We start from the raw sequence: 13,806 nt of genomic DNA on the forward strand, positions 1-13,806 counted from the left end.
AAAAAAAAAAAAAAAAAAATGCTGAGTAATTTACCTACAATCACAGAGGTAGTAGATGACAACTATGGGGTCTGAACCCTAGAAGTGTGGCTCAGAGCCCTTGCAGCACACTGTACTTAGGTGGGGTTAGAATATGTATAAGCGTTGATAGGAATGAGCCAGTAGAGAAAGAAAAGTTGAAGCTGTAAGACCGGGAGTAATCAATCAATTTAATTAGTCCTTTGAAGAGGTGAGAGGGTTAAAAAAAAAAAAAAATGTCATGAAGAACCTAGGGGTAAGACAGGAATAAAGACACAGACCTACTAGAGAATGGACTTGAGGATGTGGGGAGGGGGAAGGGTAAGCTGTGACAAAGCGAGAGAAAGGCATGGACATATGTACACTACCAAAGGTAATAAGGTAGATAACTAGTGGGAAGCAGCTGCATAGCACAGGGAGATCAGCTCTGTGCTTTGTGATCGCCTGGAGGGGTGGGATAGGGAGGGTGGGAGGGAGGGAGACACAAGAGGGAGGAGATAGGGGAACATATGTATATATATAACTGATTCATTTTGTTGTAAAGCAGAAACTAACACATCATTGTAAAGCAATTATACTCCAATAAAGATGTTAAAAAAAAAAAAAAAGAGGTGAGAGGGAATGCAATACAGAAAAAAGACAGAGAAATTAGCCTTAGACAGGGGGAGGAACACCTGCACAGGAAAGGAAGCGAAAGACATTCGTTCGTAAGTCTGTAAATTTGTTAGCCAGAAGTGTAAGAAGTCTGTGTCTGATAGTGGGAATGTTTGTAAAGAAAGAAGTTAAGTTTATCTTCTGAGAGTGAAGGAAATGATTGTAAGATTGGGGGATTGAGATGGGTGCAGAACTTTTGAAATAGATACTGTAGGGAATGGGAGAAAGAATTGGCTAGACATTTAGGGTTGCTGGAATGTATTGAGGATTCCACTGAGGTTGGAAATTATGAATGGACTTACAGTAACACCAATCGATAGTTGTGTGATTTTTCTATAGCAGTGCTAAGGTGCCTGGCTGCGAGCACTGAACAAAGGTTGAGTTTTTGCCTGGCAAATATGGTGGCAGAATATACCTAGGCAAGGTTCATTGGCAGGAGTTAGGTTCATTGGCAAGAGAATAATAAGTCATGAGCCATGAAGCGTAACTACAACATGAAGGAAGTGACAAAATGAAGGTGCTGATAGGGAAAGAGAAGGGAAAGTAAGTTGAAGGGCTGTCTCTATGAGGTTGAATAATAGATATGGCAATAATAGAATGAGTGTCAACAGAGTAAGAGATGTCAGAGTGTAGGATGTTTGAATTTGTGACTTCAGAGGAAGACTCAGTCTGGGGAAATTTCAGGATCTTAGCTGGAAGGAGGAGGGTATTAAAGAAGATTTAAGATCACACTACCTTGAGAAAGGATTCTTGTGGCTATGTGTAGAGTACATGGGAGTGAGGAGACGCTGAACTAAAGTTCTTAAGAGGCTTATCTGCATAAATCATGAATCAAGTATTTGAATTGTACACCTGAAAAAGAGAAAAAAATAGGCTAATTTTTTTTTTTTTTTGCATTGAAAGAAAGGTAGCTAACTTTTCTTTCTTGAGAGAAAAAACTAAATTCTGTGTCTGTCCAAAACCAAATAGGACTGAGACACTATCTAGTGACTCTAGAAATCTCTAGTACATTTTGATTGATTGATTGATTTATTATTATTATTTTTGCGGTATGCGGGCCTCTCACTGACGCGGCCTCTCCCGTTGCGGAGCACAGGCTCCGGACGCGCAGGCTCAATGACCATGGCTCACGGGCCCAGCCGCTCCACGGCATGTGGGATCCTCCTGGACCAGGGCACGAACCCGTGTCCCCTGCATCGGCAGGCGGACTCTCAACCACTGCGCCACCAGGGAAGCCCTCTAGTACATTTTTAAATAATGTCCTCTTTGTATTCAACAATAATAATGTCCTCTTTGTAGTTAAGAATAATAATATATTCTTCATTTTGACTTGAGCTGAATTTTTGCGTTTGACTTTTAAACAAACCAATTTCATAATATAATGAAAATAATGTTGGAATAAAAGGTATGGTTAAATCTATTTTTTCTTCTCTTCTGTCTTGCTTCTAGCATGAATGCCTAATTTTCAACATGGGTAGTGATGAAAGTATTTTTAATATTTTCTGGCATTTTGTTGAATTTCCTTCTAGTCTTTTTTTGACTGGGCATATACTTGCATATTTGTGGTTAATAGGATTTGTAAATATCACATTTATGCTTGCTTTTTCATTTAACATGAACAATTTGTCCTCACACTCATCCTTTACGATGGCTGCATAATATTCTATTTTCTTTTTAGCATTAAAAAAAATTTTTATTGGGGTATAGTTGATTTACAATGTTGTGTTAATTTCAGGTGTACAGCAAAGTGAATCTGTTATACATATATCCACTCTTTTTTAGATTTTAGCTTTATTTTTAAAATGTATCATATTCATCATTTAAATTTTCTCTGTGTTTATTTATACTTTGATCTCAAATACAGATGTGTATGGACATATAATAAAAACACAAATACTTGTGAAAGGAGAGTTACTGATCTGAATATTTATATAGAACAGACTGAGAGTCATATTTCATGTTGTTTTATTCTCATGGTGACTGACATTTTAAGCAAGATAGTTGCCTATGATTTAAAAAAAACTAAAGATTTTTTCATGAAGATTCAGATATATCTCTTTTCTTGAAAAATCAGATATCTGTCAGTGCTAGAACCTGTAGAAATGTATAGGACTGTCAGATGGATTTGAGTGTTGGGTACCTTTTAGACCCTTTTAGACAGGGTGTGTGCTCACTTCATTACCCCGCCTTCCACTGGATGCTTCCAACATTTATATTACTTGCCAGTCCTCTGTGGGCATTTCATTTTGACACTTGATTTAGGACAAAATAAAGGATAAAGAAATAGTAGTCTTCATGAATGCTGGAGCTGTCCCTTGTCAACCACATGTGACTATCCTGTTGTCTGTTTTTAAATTTGTTTGGGATGACTTTTTCTTCTACCGTCTAGCATAGGAAACACAATTCCAATCTTAACATTTGTTCAAGTCGAACAGAATTAGAAATTTAAATCCACTACTGGATCACATAGAACATTTCAAAAACAAAGCCCCAGAGATCTAACTTTTTCATTTTCTTTATAGGTGAAAATAAATAATGATTTTAATTATGAATTTTACAATAGTACCTGGTCTTATGTAAAACATACATCAACAGAACATTCATCATCTAGTCAAGGACGCTTCCTCTTTTTTAGTTCTTCATCTTCTTCGTACAGTTACTCTTCAGATACTGAATATATCCTTAAGGAAAAGGTTAGTATGAAATATATTAGTTAACTTTTCCATATTTTACTGGTTTAGGTATTTCTAACATTAACAGAAGTGCATTTACTAAAAGAATCAGCTTTCATTTTTTAAGTAGGGCACAGTATCTTCTTCAAAGGGATAATCCAATATATTTCTTTAAAAGGTATGGTTTTTGTCTTGTTAATTCTCTTTGATAATACATTTAGTTACACTTTTTATTTTCTCATTGAAGTATTTGTTCTTATTTAAAAATCTAAAAAAACTTATTACTTTCAAATCTTCTAGTTAAAACTAACGTAAATTTCTAATTCATGATTACTGATGCTACTATTTTAAGTATTATATACAATTTCAAAAATCCAATGAAATGTGCTTCCGAAACACTAATACTAGAGTTTTTTAAAGAAGGTGCATGAAAATTAAAGATGTTAAAATACTTTATTACTTTGGAGATACCAGCATTTTCATCTGAGGAGGTTAAAAGACTTTAATTTTAGATACTGTGTTGTATTGAGATACTAAAACTTCCATCATGGGCAACCTGAACAGTTGAAATGAATTGTTCTAATTGATTCACACTTACTGCTGAAGAATTTTTCAGGCTGATCATCATTTATAATATACATAATTCATCTCATTCTTAAAGTCAGTAACTTGATTAATAGATCACATAAGCGAGGTATAAAGGAATATAATTTTGTTTTATGACTAAGAAGTTAATTGTGGAAATATGAGCTGTAAAAACATTTATTATACCCATATTATATTGTTCACATAAGTGAGGATTTGGTGTAAGGTAGCTCTGTCTTGGACATCATGAAAAGATGCTTAGGAAGGGTTTAAAAGACCTCGTTATAAAGTAGCTTACCCTGTAAATACTCCAGTATGGGAGATAAATTATATGGTCACCTTACCTATAAGTCATTGTTACGATGTGGACTCTAGGGATATTATATCCCTGTTTGTGAGATTATTTAGCAGTTAACAATGTTGAATCTTTTTTCCTAGTTGAGGAGGGCATAACAACTTGGTCTTGGGGGTTTTAAAAGGTGTGTGTAAAACCAGTTACCATGTCATCACTCAGATGTTATTTCTGTTTGGGATTCTGAAAATTCCTTAGATTGCTTCAAATGGGTGAGCCCAGAAGAGACCTCATTATGCATCAAAAATAAAAATTCATTTAGTCTGCATTGATGGAGGTGGCTGTTGATGGAGACATTGGACAAGGAACTATTTCCATTGCCTTTTAGTCTTCATCCTAAAACTCCTTTTACTCTTTCTTCTTCCTATAGAGTTATCAGTTGTTGGTTCTTCAGAACACTGTTGAAGTGGCTCAGTTTATCAATAACAATCCGGACTTTTTACAACTTGCTGAGTCATTCTGGAAGGAACTCTCCTACCTTCCCTCTCTGTATGACTACAGCGCCTATCGAAGACTGATCGACCAGTATGGGACACATTATCTTCAGTCTGGGTCCTTAGGAGGAGAATACAAAGTTATCTTTTATTTGGACTCAGAAAAAATCAAACAAAGCGGTAGAGTATTAAAAATATTGTTATATACAAGCATCGCAGGGATTTTAATTAGTAGTTAAACTTTAGAGCTTTGAAATATGACAAATAGAGATTAAATTGCAAAAGAATCAAAACTTGCAAGAATCTGTTATACTCTACTCAGAATCTTCCAGGGTTTAAGAAAAAGCCTGCCTACTCTTTTGGATAGTACCCTGAAGTGAGAGTTAAGCCATTATCATTATTGCTATCTCTAGAGGGTGTTGATTGGATTTTTAGAATACTTTTTAATCTTCCCCGTTTCTCAGATTAAGTAATATTCCTCGAGGAAAACTAATGAGGAGTTTACTGATATTGCAGAAATCAAAACGTTTCAATGAAGTCTTTTCTTATTGACCTCTGTTCTTTACCACTCACATTCCTTTAAAAAAAATCTGCTCTGGATATCGTGAGTTTGCTTACTACCTGAAAGTTGTAACAATAGCTTAAATTTATTGGATGCCTTCTTCTCGACAGGCAGGTTGCCTATGTTAGCAATAATCCTCACTGCTACCGAGTGAAATCCAAGGGCATACTGATTGTAAGCCGGTCTAACTGGCTCCAGCATCAACTTAGCTTTTTCCTTACGCTATGTTGCTGCAGGAATTGCCTGCTTTTTGTTAGACTCAGGGCACGCTACTGAGTTCATACTTGGTTGACTTCACAATGGGGAAATGTTCCTCACCAGCTGCTGCCATGTTGGAGAAGAGTGTGTGTCCTAGTATCCATTCCTCCTTTCCAGAGACCTTTTGGCTTATTTACGTTCCAAGTCCAACCTGCTCCTTTCCAACTTTGTCCTGAAGCTCATGGCCACACTTGCTTCTCTATCCCAAATCATCTTGTTAGCATCTTACTCTTCAGTCAAGACTTTCTTACCACCTTGAAGGAGAGTAAGGCTGCTTACCTGAGATTCAGAGGAGGTCTTGTAGCCTTCTTTTGTGAGTGAGCTACAATATTTTTCTGTGTTTCCATTGACTATTTTTTTTTTTCTATTGGGCTTAATTTTTACCAATTAAGATTTAATTAGAATGTGAGCTTTTCCAACCTCAGCAGGTTGGAAATGAATGCACAAGCACAGGTTTTTGTAGCAACAACAGAGGTAATATTTCTTTGAGGAATTAATCCAGAAAGGGGCTTGATCTAAACTTAGTTTCATGACCATTTTTTTTTTCTTTAACGCTTAAAAAGAAACAAAGAGGATTTTTTTTTTAAGCTTTCTGAGTTGGTAAAAAAATTTTGAGTAAAAATTTTACTCTTGAGCAGTTTTTATTCTTAAAAGTTTTAAGTGAAATTAATCAAGGATTCTGGGCTATGTTATATGCCCCCAATTGTTCTTTAAGAAATACTGAGTTTGTTATAATATAGTTAGTAAAATTATATAAAAATATATTTCTACCCTTTATTATTTTCTATCCTCTTTTAAAAAAATGCATTGGCAAAACTCCATTTGGTAATGAGTAGAAATTGTAACCATCTAAGATTATATGTCATAGGAAGAAAATGTAGAAACCAGAGATGTTAAAGATGGAGAGACTGAGGCACTAGAACTAAGATTTTAGGAATTAATTGCTGTAGAACCAGAACCCAGCTTTTGGGGTCTCCAGTGGGTGGGCTGGAGGCCATTGCACATCTACTTTTACCTATTTGCCTTATGCCTGAGAAGCTGACTGCAGTTGGGTAAAAGGTATCACTCTGTGAGGTGCTCATTTTTTGCTCCCTCCACTGTTTCACCCACCCCCACCCTCTGGTCAAAGTTAATAGAAGCCAAGAGCAGCTGATCCATTTGAATGTAATTTTCAGACATGTGATGCTTTACCCCTAAATATAATGCATGTATCTTATTTTGTTTATAACAAACATCAAATATCACTTTTTCTGCCCCTTGACCCTTCTAGAGCACTTGAAAATGTACGTATTGTATATTTTTGATTATATGGCCCCAGTGATAGGAAACAACCTCTTATGCCACTCTCACACCTGGCCAGCATCTCAAAGGAGATTTTCAACAAATGTGGAAACTAAGCACCTTTAAAATTTTTCCCCCCAGGTTTTAGTTCAGAACAGAAGAAGGAATGTGCTTCCTCACATATCAAGTTTTTGTTTAAATCATCAGAGCACACATGCAAGGAGATGGAAGAGACCTTAAAATTGGCTGCAGGTAAATGAGAAGGGGGTAATTTTCATTACAGACTTACCTCCATCCCTCTTTCTTGTGGTTAATTCCTGGTCTCCAAGGGCGTTTGAAATTCTAGCGGGTGTTCTATTTTGTGTTTTTGAAATACTTGGTTATTTTTACCTCTGATCTCTCTGTCATATGTCATGGCAGTGATCCATCATGCAGAGTGGAAATTTCACTGGGTATCTCTGTGTACTGTAGCTATGTCCTCAGTGAACACCATCTTTGTTTCCTGTGAGGAAGGTTGACAAACAAGCCTAGAAAAATGACAGCAAGAGGAGAAGCTTCAGTTTCACTCTGTGACATGGATGCTCAGTGCAGTTAAAAGTTTTTGGTGCATGGTGGTGGTGGTGACGGTGGTGGCAGAGTGCGGGAGGTGGTGTGTTAGTCTTGAGTGATTGAAGAAGGAACTGGAAGGGTAAGCTGATTTAGACTGTGTCTAGATGCCATGTTAGGGACTTTGGGTTTCATCCTGATGGCAAGGGATGCCGTTAATACAGGGAGTGATTAAATGAAAGATGACAAATATAAAGTTGTAGCGAAAGAAGAGGGACTGAAAAGGAATAATCTGATAGGATAAGAACCAGAAAAGATGAGTAACGTGGAAGGTAGAGGAGAAGAAATCGACAGCGAGAAATGCTACAGCGAAGTGACGTAAGAGGAGGTCTGAAGACGTCATTGGATTTGGTGATTAAGACTTAATTGCCTTAAAATGAAGAGATTCTTAGTGTAGTAGGGATGGAAATGAGACTGTGGTGCATTGTGTGAAGCCGTGGAGCAGCATTAGAGCTCAAGTTCTCTTGGGGTGATGGCAGAAAATGGGATGAAGGAGAAGACTGACCCAGGTGCTAAAGTCCTCATCGAGGAAGTGAGGATCCTTTAGTAGATGACTGCAAGAAGGAGGGAGACAGAGTGTTAAGCCAGGCTTAATTCCTCATTCACTTACTTTATTCATCAACTATTTACGGAACCTATAGTGCACGCAGAAATTGTTCTAGGCACTGGTGATACAGCAGTGAATATGCCAGGAAAAGCCTGTCTTCTTGGACCTGATATGACAAAGGAGGAGGACAAGTTTTTGAACAACATGGAAATACACTGATCTGGAAATAGAAATGAAAGTGGGAGCTTTGAGAAGTTGTTGACATCAGTTATCAGTTGGGCTGGTGATTGGAAGCTGCTTTCTGATTTTATTTTATTTTAATTTTGCTTTGTTTTATCTTATTTTATTTTATGTTTAACAAACATGTAGCACTTATGATGTGCCCAGCACAATTTTAAGTGATTTACAAAAATTAACCAATGTACTCCTACCTAAGAACTGGGTATTATTCATATTTCCATTTTACCGACAGGGACACTGAGGCACAGAAAGGTTGCCCAAGACCACAGTTGGGGTCAGGCACAAGATTCCAATGTCTGGCTTCACAATCTGGGCCCTTCACTGTTGCCCCAGGCTGATTGTCTAGGGGAAGAGGGCCAGCTGGAGCACAGAGCTCACTGAGGTGTAGAGAGAGAGGCTACAGGCTTAAAAATAAATATAAAAGCTGATTTCTTAGACTCTGTAGTTTGTAAACAAGCATGTCAGTTTAGGTGGTGATTCTCAAATTTTGGTATGCAAGAGGATTACCTGGGGCAGCCTGTTCAAATGCTGAGTACTTGACTTTTCTCTCAGCTACGTCCTTCTATGTCTTGGCTGGAGCTCAGAAATCTGCAGTCATTCTAGGTGATTCTGATTCCAGTAGTTCAGGGACTGAACTTGGCAATACACTGCATTAAAAGTGTGACTATTTGCATTTTAAAATGTAACTAACAAGGAAGATGAGGAAGCACTCAGGCAGTTCTTTAAAAATATGAGACTTTAATAACTTCTGATGATAAAAGTGTAATTTTTGAATTTGCAAAATTTTATGAAAGTGTTATGAAATTGCAAAATTTAATTAAAAAAGGAAATGAAAATCAACGTTAAGTCTGATCAGCAAGTTAGGAACTTCCGGTCATGACCAGTGTGGAAATCAATTAGACACGGAGATGAAAATATTTCTGAAATTATAAGGCACAGAAATGAGAAAAAGGATTTGATTAGTATTCAAACTTTTTAGAACACTTTTTATGTGTTAATATGCCTGTTAATAGCATTTTGGTTACTGTTAGTATTCCAGATGCAATGAACTTTTTCCTCCCAACATTTTCTTATGAAAATTTTCAAACATACAGAAAAGTTGAAAAAACATAGTAAAAAACACCAACGTACCCACCTCTTACATGCAATAATTATTATTTTGATGTTTTGATATATATATATCTCATATAGTATTTATAATGTTGACTGTTTAGCAATGCATAAATATATATTTAAAATATTTGTGATATTTGCTGAACCATTTGGAAGTTTCAGATGTCATGATGTTTCATCCTTAAATACATGCATGTATCTTTTGAGAAACAAGATAGTCACCTGTATAACAAATTTTCTTCTTACACTAAGAACATTAAGAATATGAATAATAATTTCTTAATAATCATCTACTGTTAGGTAATGGTTGTGTCTCTTTTCTCTCTTAATAGATATTATTTTTTTGAGTAGTTTTAGAGTCACAAAACAATTGAGCAAAAAGTACAGAGAATCCCTATATCCCTGCTGTCCCCGCGGGCACAGCCTCCTCCGTTATCAGCATCCAGGCCTTAGTGGTCCATTTGTTACAACTGATGAACCTACATTGACACATAATAATCACCCAAAGTCCATAGTTTACATGAGGGTTCACTCTTGTACATTCTGTGGGTTTGGAGAAATGCATAATGACATGTATCCATTATAGTATACAGAGCAATTTCAATGCCCTAAAAGTCCTCTAAAGATCCTAAAAATCCACTAAAAATATTAAAAATCCCTCCTACCCCACTTCCTGGCAATCACAAGTATTTTTACTCTCTCCATAGTTTTGCCTTTTCCAGAATGTCATACAGTTGAATGGGTTGTGTTACTTCATTGACTTTCAATTTCATATGCTCATTCTCATTTCATTTGTGCATCCAGACTTATTTCGTTTGATTTCTCCTTGAGTAGGAACTCAGGGCAATGTGTTACGAGGGGTCCCATCTGTCAGAGGGGGACGTCCTGGCCTTGTGTCTGGCCTTAGTTACCTGGAACTGGACAACCCTGCTGGAAACAAATGGAGATATTCTCGCTGGGCAGGATCTGTGACTGAACTTCCGCAAATCATAAAACAAAAGGTATGTGACACACTCTGTTGAAAGCACCAAAAAGCAGTCATATTTATTTGCACTGGGAAAATGAGATTAAATTAAGGTGGTTAAACAGAGAAGGCTGTAAGTAGCGTTTTCTGTATCCCAGTTATGTTTTGTATAGTAAAATGAATGCATACATAATAGGAAACAAGTTTCATTATCTTGTATGTCCATATTTCAGTTGTAAAGGTTAAATGTCTTGTAAATCCCAAGAGAAATTAATGCTAAAATTTGCATTTCAAGCTTTTGACCTAAATTTGATTATGTTTTCCTTGGTCCCTGATTCAGAGGAGTTATAGATTCTTGCAAGAGGAAGGCATTTAAGGGCTTGTCTAGTGTTACATTTGTCAGATCACCTTTCTTCCTGTGGCCATGGCTTGTAGGCTCGTGGTCATGCAAATTAGTTCTAAAAAGATAGAATCAATTTGGCTGGCAGAATTTTAGGATGTTTTATCGGCACAGTCAGTTCTTTCATAACACAACATATGTGTTCCTAAAAATCAGAGAGCTAGGCAAAATTGCACAATAAAGACCACAGGGCTTATGGGAAAAACTGTGTTAGGAACACAACACTCAAAAACTTTTGTGACACTCATTAAAAGAAAAAAAGAGGCTCCAATAAAAACAGTAGCAGTTTTATACATGTTAAATTTTTAAGGAATGCACGGACTACAATAAAGGTGGCACATTACCTAGAAGAGGATCTGAAGCTTGCTGGGTGATGGGATGGTTACGGATTGTGAATTATTGTGAAGTGGTAGAAGGAGCGCTATCAGAAATGACAGACAGTCGTAACACCATTTGTGGTTGGTGTGGTTTATTATACAGGTGGTGAACTAGATGGGTGTTTGAGATGTGTGCTTGTGTGTGAGTGTTTTGTGTATTCTTATGCAGCTTGGTTCGGTTGTGTGCAGTTTTCTGTGTTCACCCCGTGTTTCTTATGGACAAAACTGTACATAAGAAAACACAAAATTTGTGATATACTCATTTTATTTTTTAATATCTCAATCTCAATGGAACAAATTCACATTTTCAAAATACATGTTATAGCAGAAGTGATTCTATAATCTATTCCCTGCCACAGGAGTCAGGCAGTGTCCCAGGTCCAACCTGACGTGGGTTTTTTTTTTTGCGGTACGCGGGCCTCTCACTGTTGTGGCCTCTCCCGTTGTGGAGCACAGGCTCCGGACCCGCAGGCTCAGCAGCCACGGCTCACGGGCCCAGCTGCTCCGCGGCATGTGGGATCTTCCCAGACTGGGACACGAACCCGCGTCCACTGCATCGGCAGGCGAACTCTCAACCACTGCGCCACCAGGGAAGCCCCAACCTGACTTTTGAGATTAAGAAACTTGGACACATTTATAAACTCAAAAGTTACGAGTGCTCCTCAGGTACCCTCCTGACACCATACTGAGCCCAGTTGCCTCCCAATAACAGTGACAGTGGGAGGGGCAGTTTTTCCTGGGAAGTCTTACCTTAAAGTGTCATTCATTAATATTCAAAATGATCTATTTTCATTGTCAGTATCTCATACAAATCTTTAAAAATCCTAAATTGTTGTTTAGGGTAAAAAACAGACATTCTTTTCCATTCTCAACTATGTGCTTTCCCCCATAGGACTGTAACTGTCATAGCTATGTTAACTTATTAGTTGGACAGGAAAGGGACAGAGAAAGAAGAGACATGTTACAGGTAGATAACCATGCAATGCTGTTCAGTTCAGAAGAGCTTGGGCAGAGATGGAGGGCAATGTGACCCTCTGAGCTAATCTCCGTACTCGCAGTGGTGCTCTAGCCAACTCACTCAGACTCTCTCAAGAGCCAATGGTGCAGGTCTCTTCCCAGCTCCGTGCTCAGGGACATCATGGTGGTAGCCTGAAACTGGCCATGGTGACAGTAGTTACACTGCAGAAATTGGCAAAGGCTACAAATGAGAGCCTTTTTGTTCCCGGGAGAGCAGATTGTTAGAGCTTAGCCAATCCATCTCCGGTCTTGAAGTTGCTCTTCATCAGAACTGTCCAACACAGAGCGATAATGCCTACCTGTTTTAAATTTCTTCAGGGATAGAGAATCATAGTCTCCATTAGAGAGATATGTTAAGTATCTCAGAGTCAGGATATTTAATCTCAAATTTAATTGCATTTTCTTCTTTACTGTAATTTAAGTGCATTTCCTTTTCTTCTATCCTCTGCAGGAGTGGAAATGTGTTATCTTCAAAATAATCTTTCAGTAACTAGAAAATGAACATCCTGTTGGTTTTTTAAAATTTTATGTATGCACACAAAATACAAAAAAATATTCCCTCCCTATCTCTTTCTAATTTTCCCTAGGTTTGTCTTGTAAAGGTAGTGAATTGCTTTCTTTTTTTTTTGAACAAGAAATAGTTGGAATTAAGATAAGAGTGGCTTTTGATTTTGTTTCAGTGGAGATTGAGCCAAAATGCTGAAAGGAAAATATTCTCGCTCCAAACCCTGATTACTGACCGTGATGTCTTTATCTGTGTAGCTGACACCTTTGTATGAGCTGGTAAAGGAAGTACCCTGTGCCTCTGTGAAAAGGCTATACCTGAAACGGGCCATTGAGGAATATCTCGATGAATTTGACCCCTGTCATTGCCGGCCTTGTCAAAATGGTGGCATGGCCACTGTGAAGGGGACCCAGTGTGAGTGCCATTGCAAACCATACACGTTTGGTGTGGCGTGTGAACACGGAGCCCTCGTAGGGGATCAAGCAGGTCAGTGTGCTGCATTCTCTCAAGTTATACTGGACACAATGAAAAGGGAATTACCCTTTCCCTCTGGCCTCTGAGAGTGTGCTTCCTCGGGTATGGAGAAGGGGAAGTCTCATAAGGCTTTGAATTTGTCTCTCCCTCCCTATTCCACCTCCGGGTTGTAGCTACTGAGGTCGGGCCCTTTGCCATCTCTCTATTTTCCCATCTGAACTAACAGAACTGCCTTCTACTCTCCACTCTCCATTAGAACAGATTTATGCCTGAAACACCTTCCATCCTTCCATAGTCATCTCAGTAAGGTTTTGTCATAATTTAGGTCTACAGAGCTTGTGTCTGCACTGACTAACCTTTCTGGTGGCAAGCTCTTGGAAACACCTCTATTTCTATTTTGTGTTATGTCCCACCAATCAATCATTCACAAATATTTGTTGAACATTGGCTGTGTGCTCAACAGTGCATTTGGTGTTTTAAGTATTTAGTATGTGAAGTTCACTTTATGAGTAGGCAAAGTATGAGATGACTTGTGTATATTTATTTTTATATTCATTTGTGTGTCTCTCTCCTCTAGAAAGCTTACTTCTTAAATTCGGAACTGTTTGATTCCTTTGTTTATTCCCACAGCCTGACATAGTGCTTGATTCATAAAGTCACTTAATAAATGTTTGATAAATGAATAAGTACATGACTAAACCACGGCTGCTTATAGACAAGCATCAAGAAAGCATCCTTGCCTCCAAA

General features: G+C 37.8%; 1 protein-coding gene across 1 annotated transcript in view; it reads left to right on the forward strand.

Annotated features, from left to right (window-relative positions):
• Positions 1-13,806, forward strand: part of C7 (complement C7) — a 74,867-nt gene that overhangs the window by 41,404 nt on the left and 19,657 nt on the right. Inside the window, exons 9-13 of the mRNA XM_024754635.1 lie at positions 3,195-3,365; positions 4,652-4,895; positions 6,958-7,068; positions 10,157-10,323; positions 12,843-13,071. Coding sequence (XP_024610403.1) covers positions 3,195-3,365; positions 4,652-4,895; positions 6,958-7,068; positions 10,157-10,323; positions 12,843-13,071 — 922 coding nt within the window. The remainder of the gene's footprint in view (positions 1-3,194; positions 3,366-4,651; positions 4,896-6,957; positions 7,069-10,156; positions 10,324-12,842; positions 13,072-13,806) is intronic.

This window comes from Neophocaena asiaeorientalis, unplaced genomic scaffold, assembly GCF_003031525.2.
Source record: "Neophocaena asiaeorientalis asiaeorientalis breed wild unplaced genomic scaffold, Neophocaena_asiaeorientalis_V1.1 scaffold229, whole genome shotgun sequence".
NCBI classification, from domain to species: domain Eukaryota; kingdom Metazoa; phylum Chordata; class Mammalia; order Artiodactyla; family Phocoenidae; genus Neophocaena; species Neophocaena asiaeorientalis.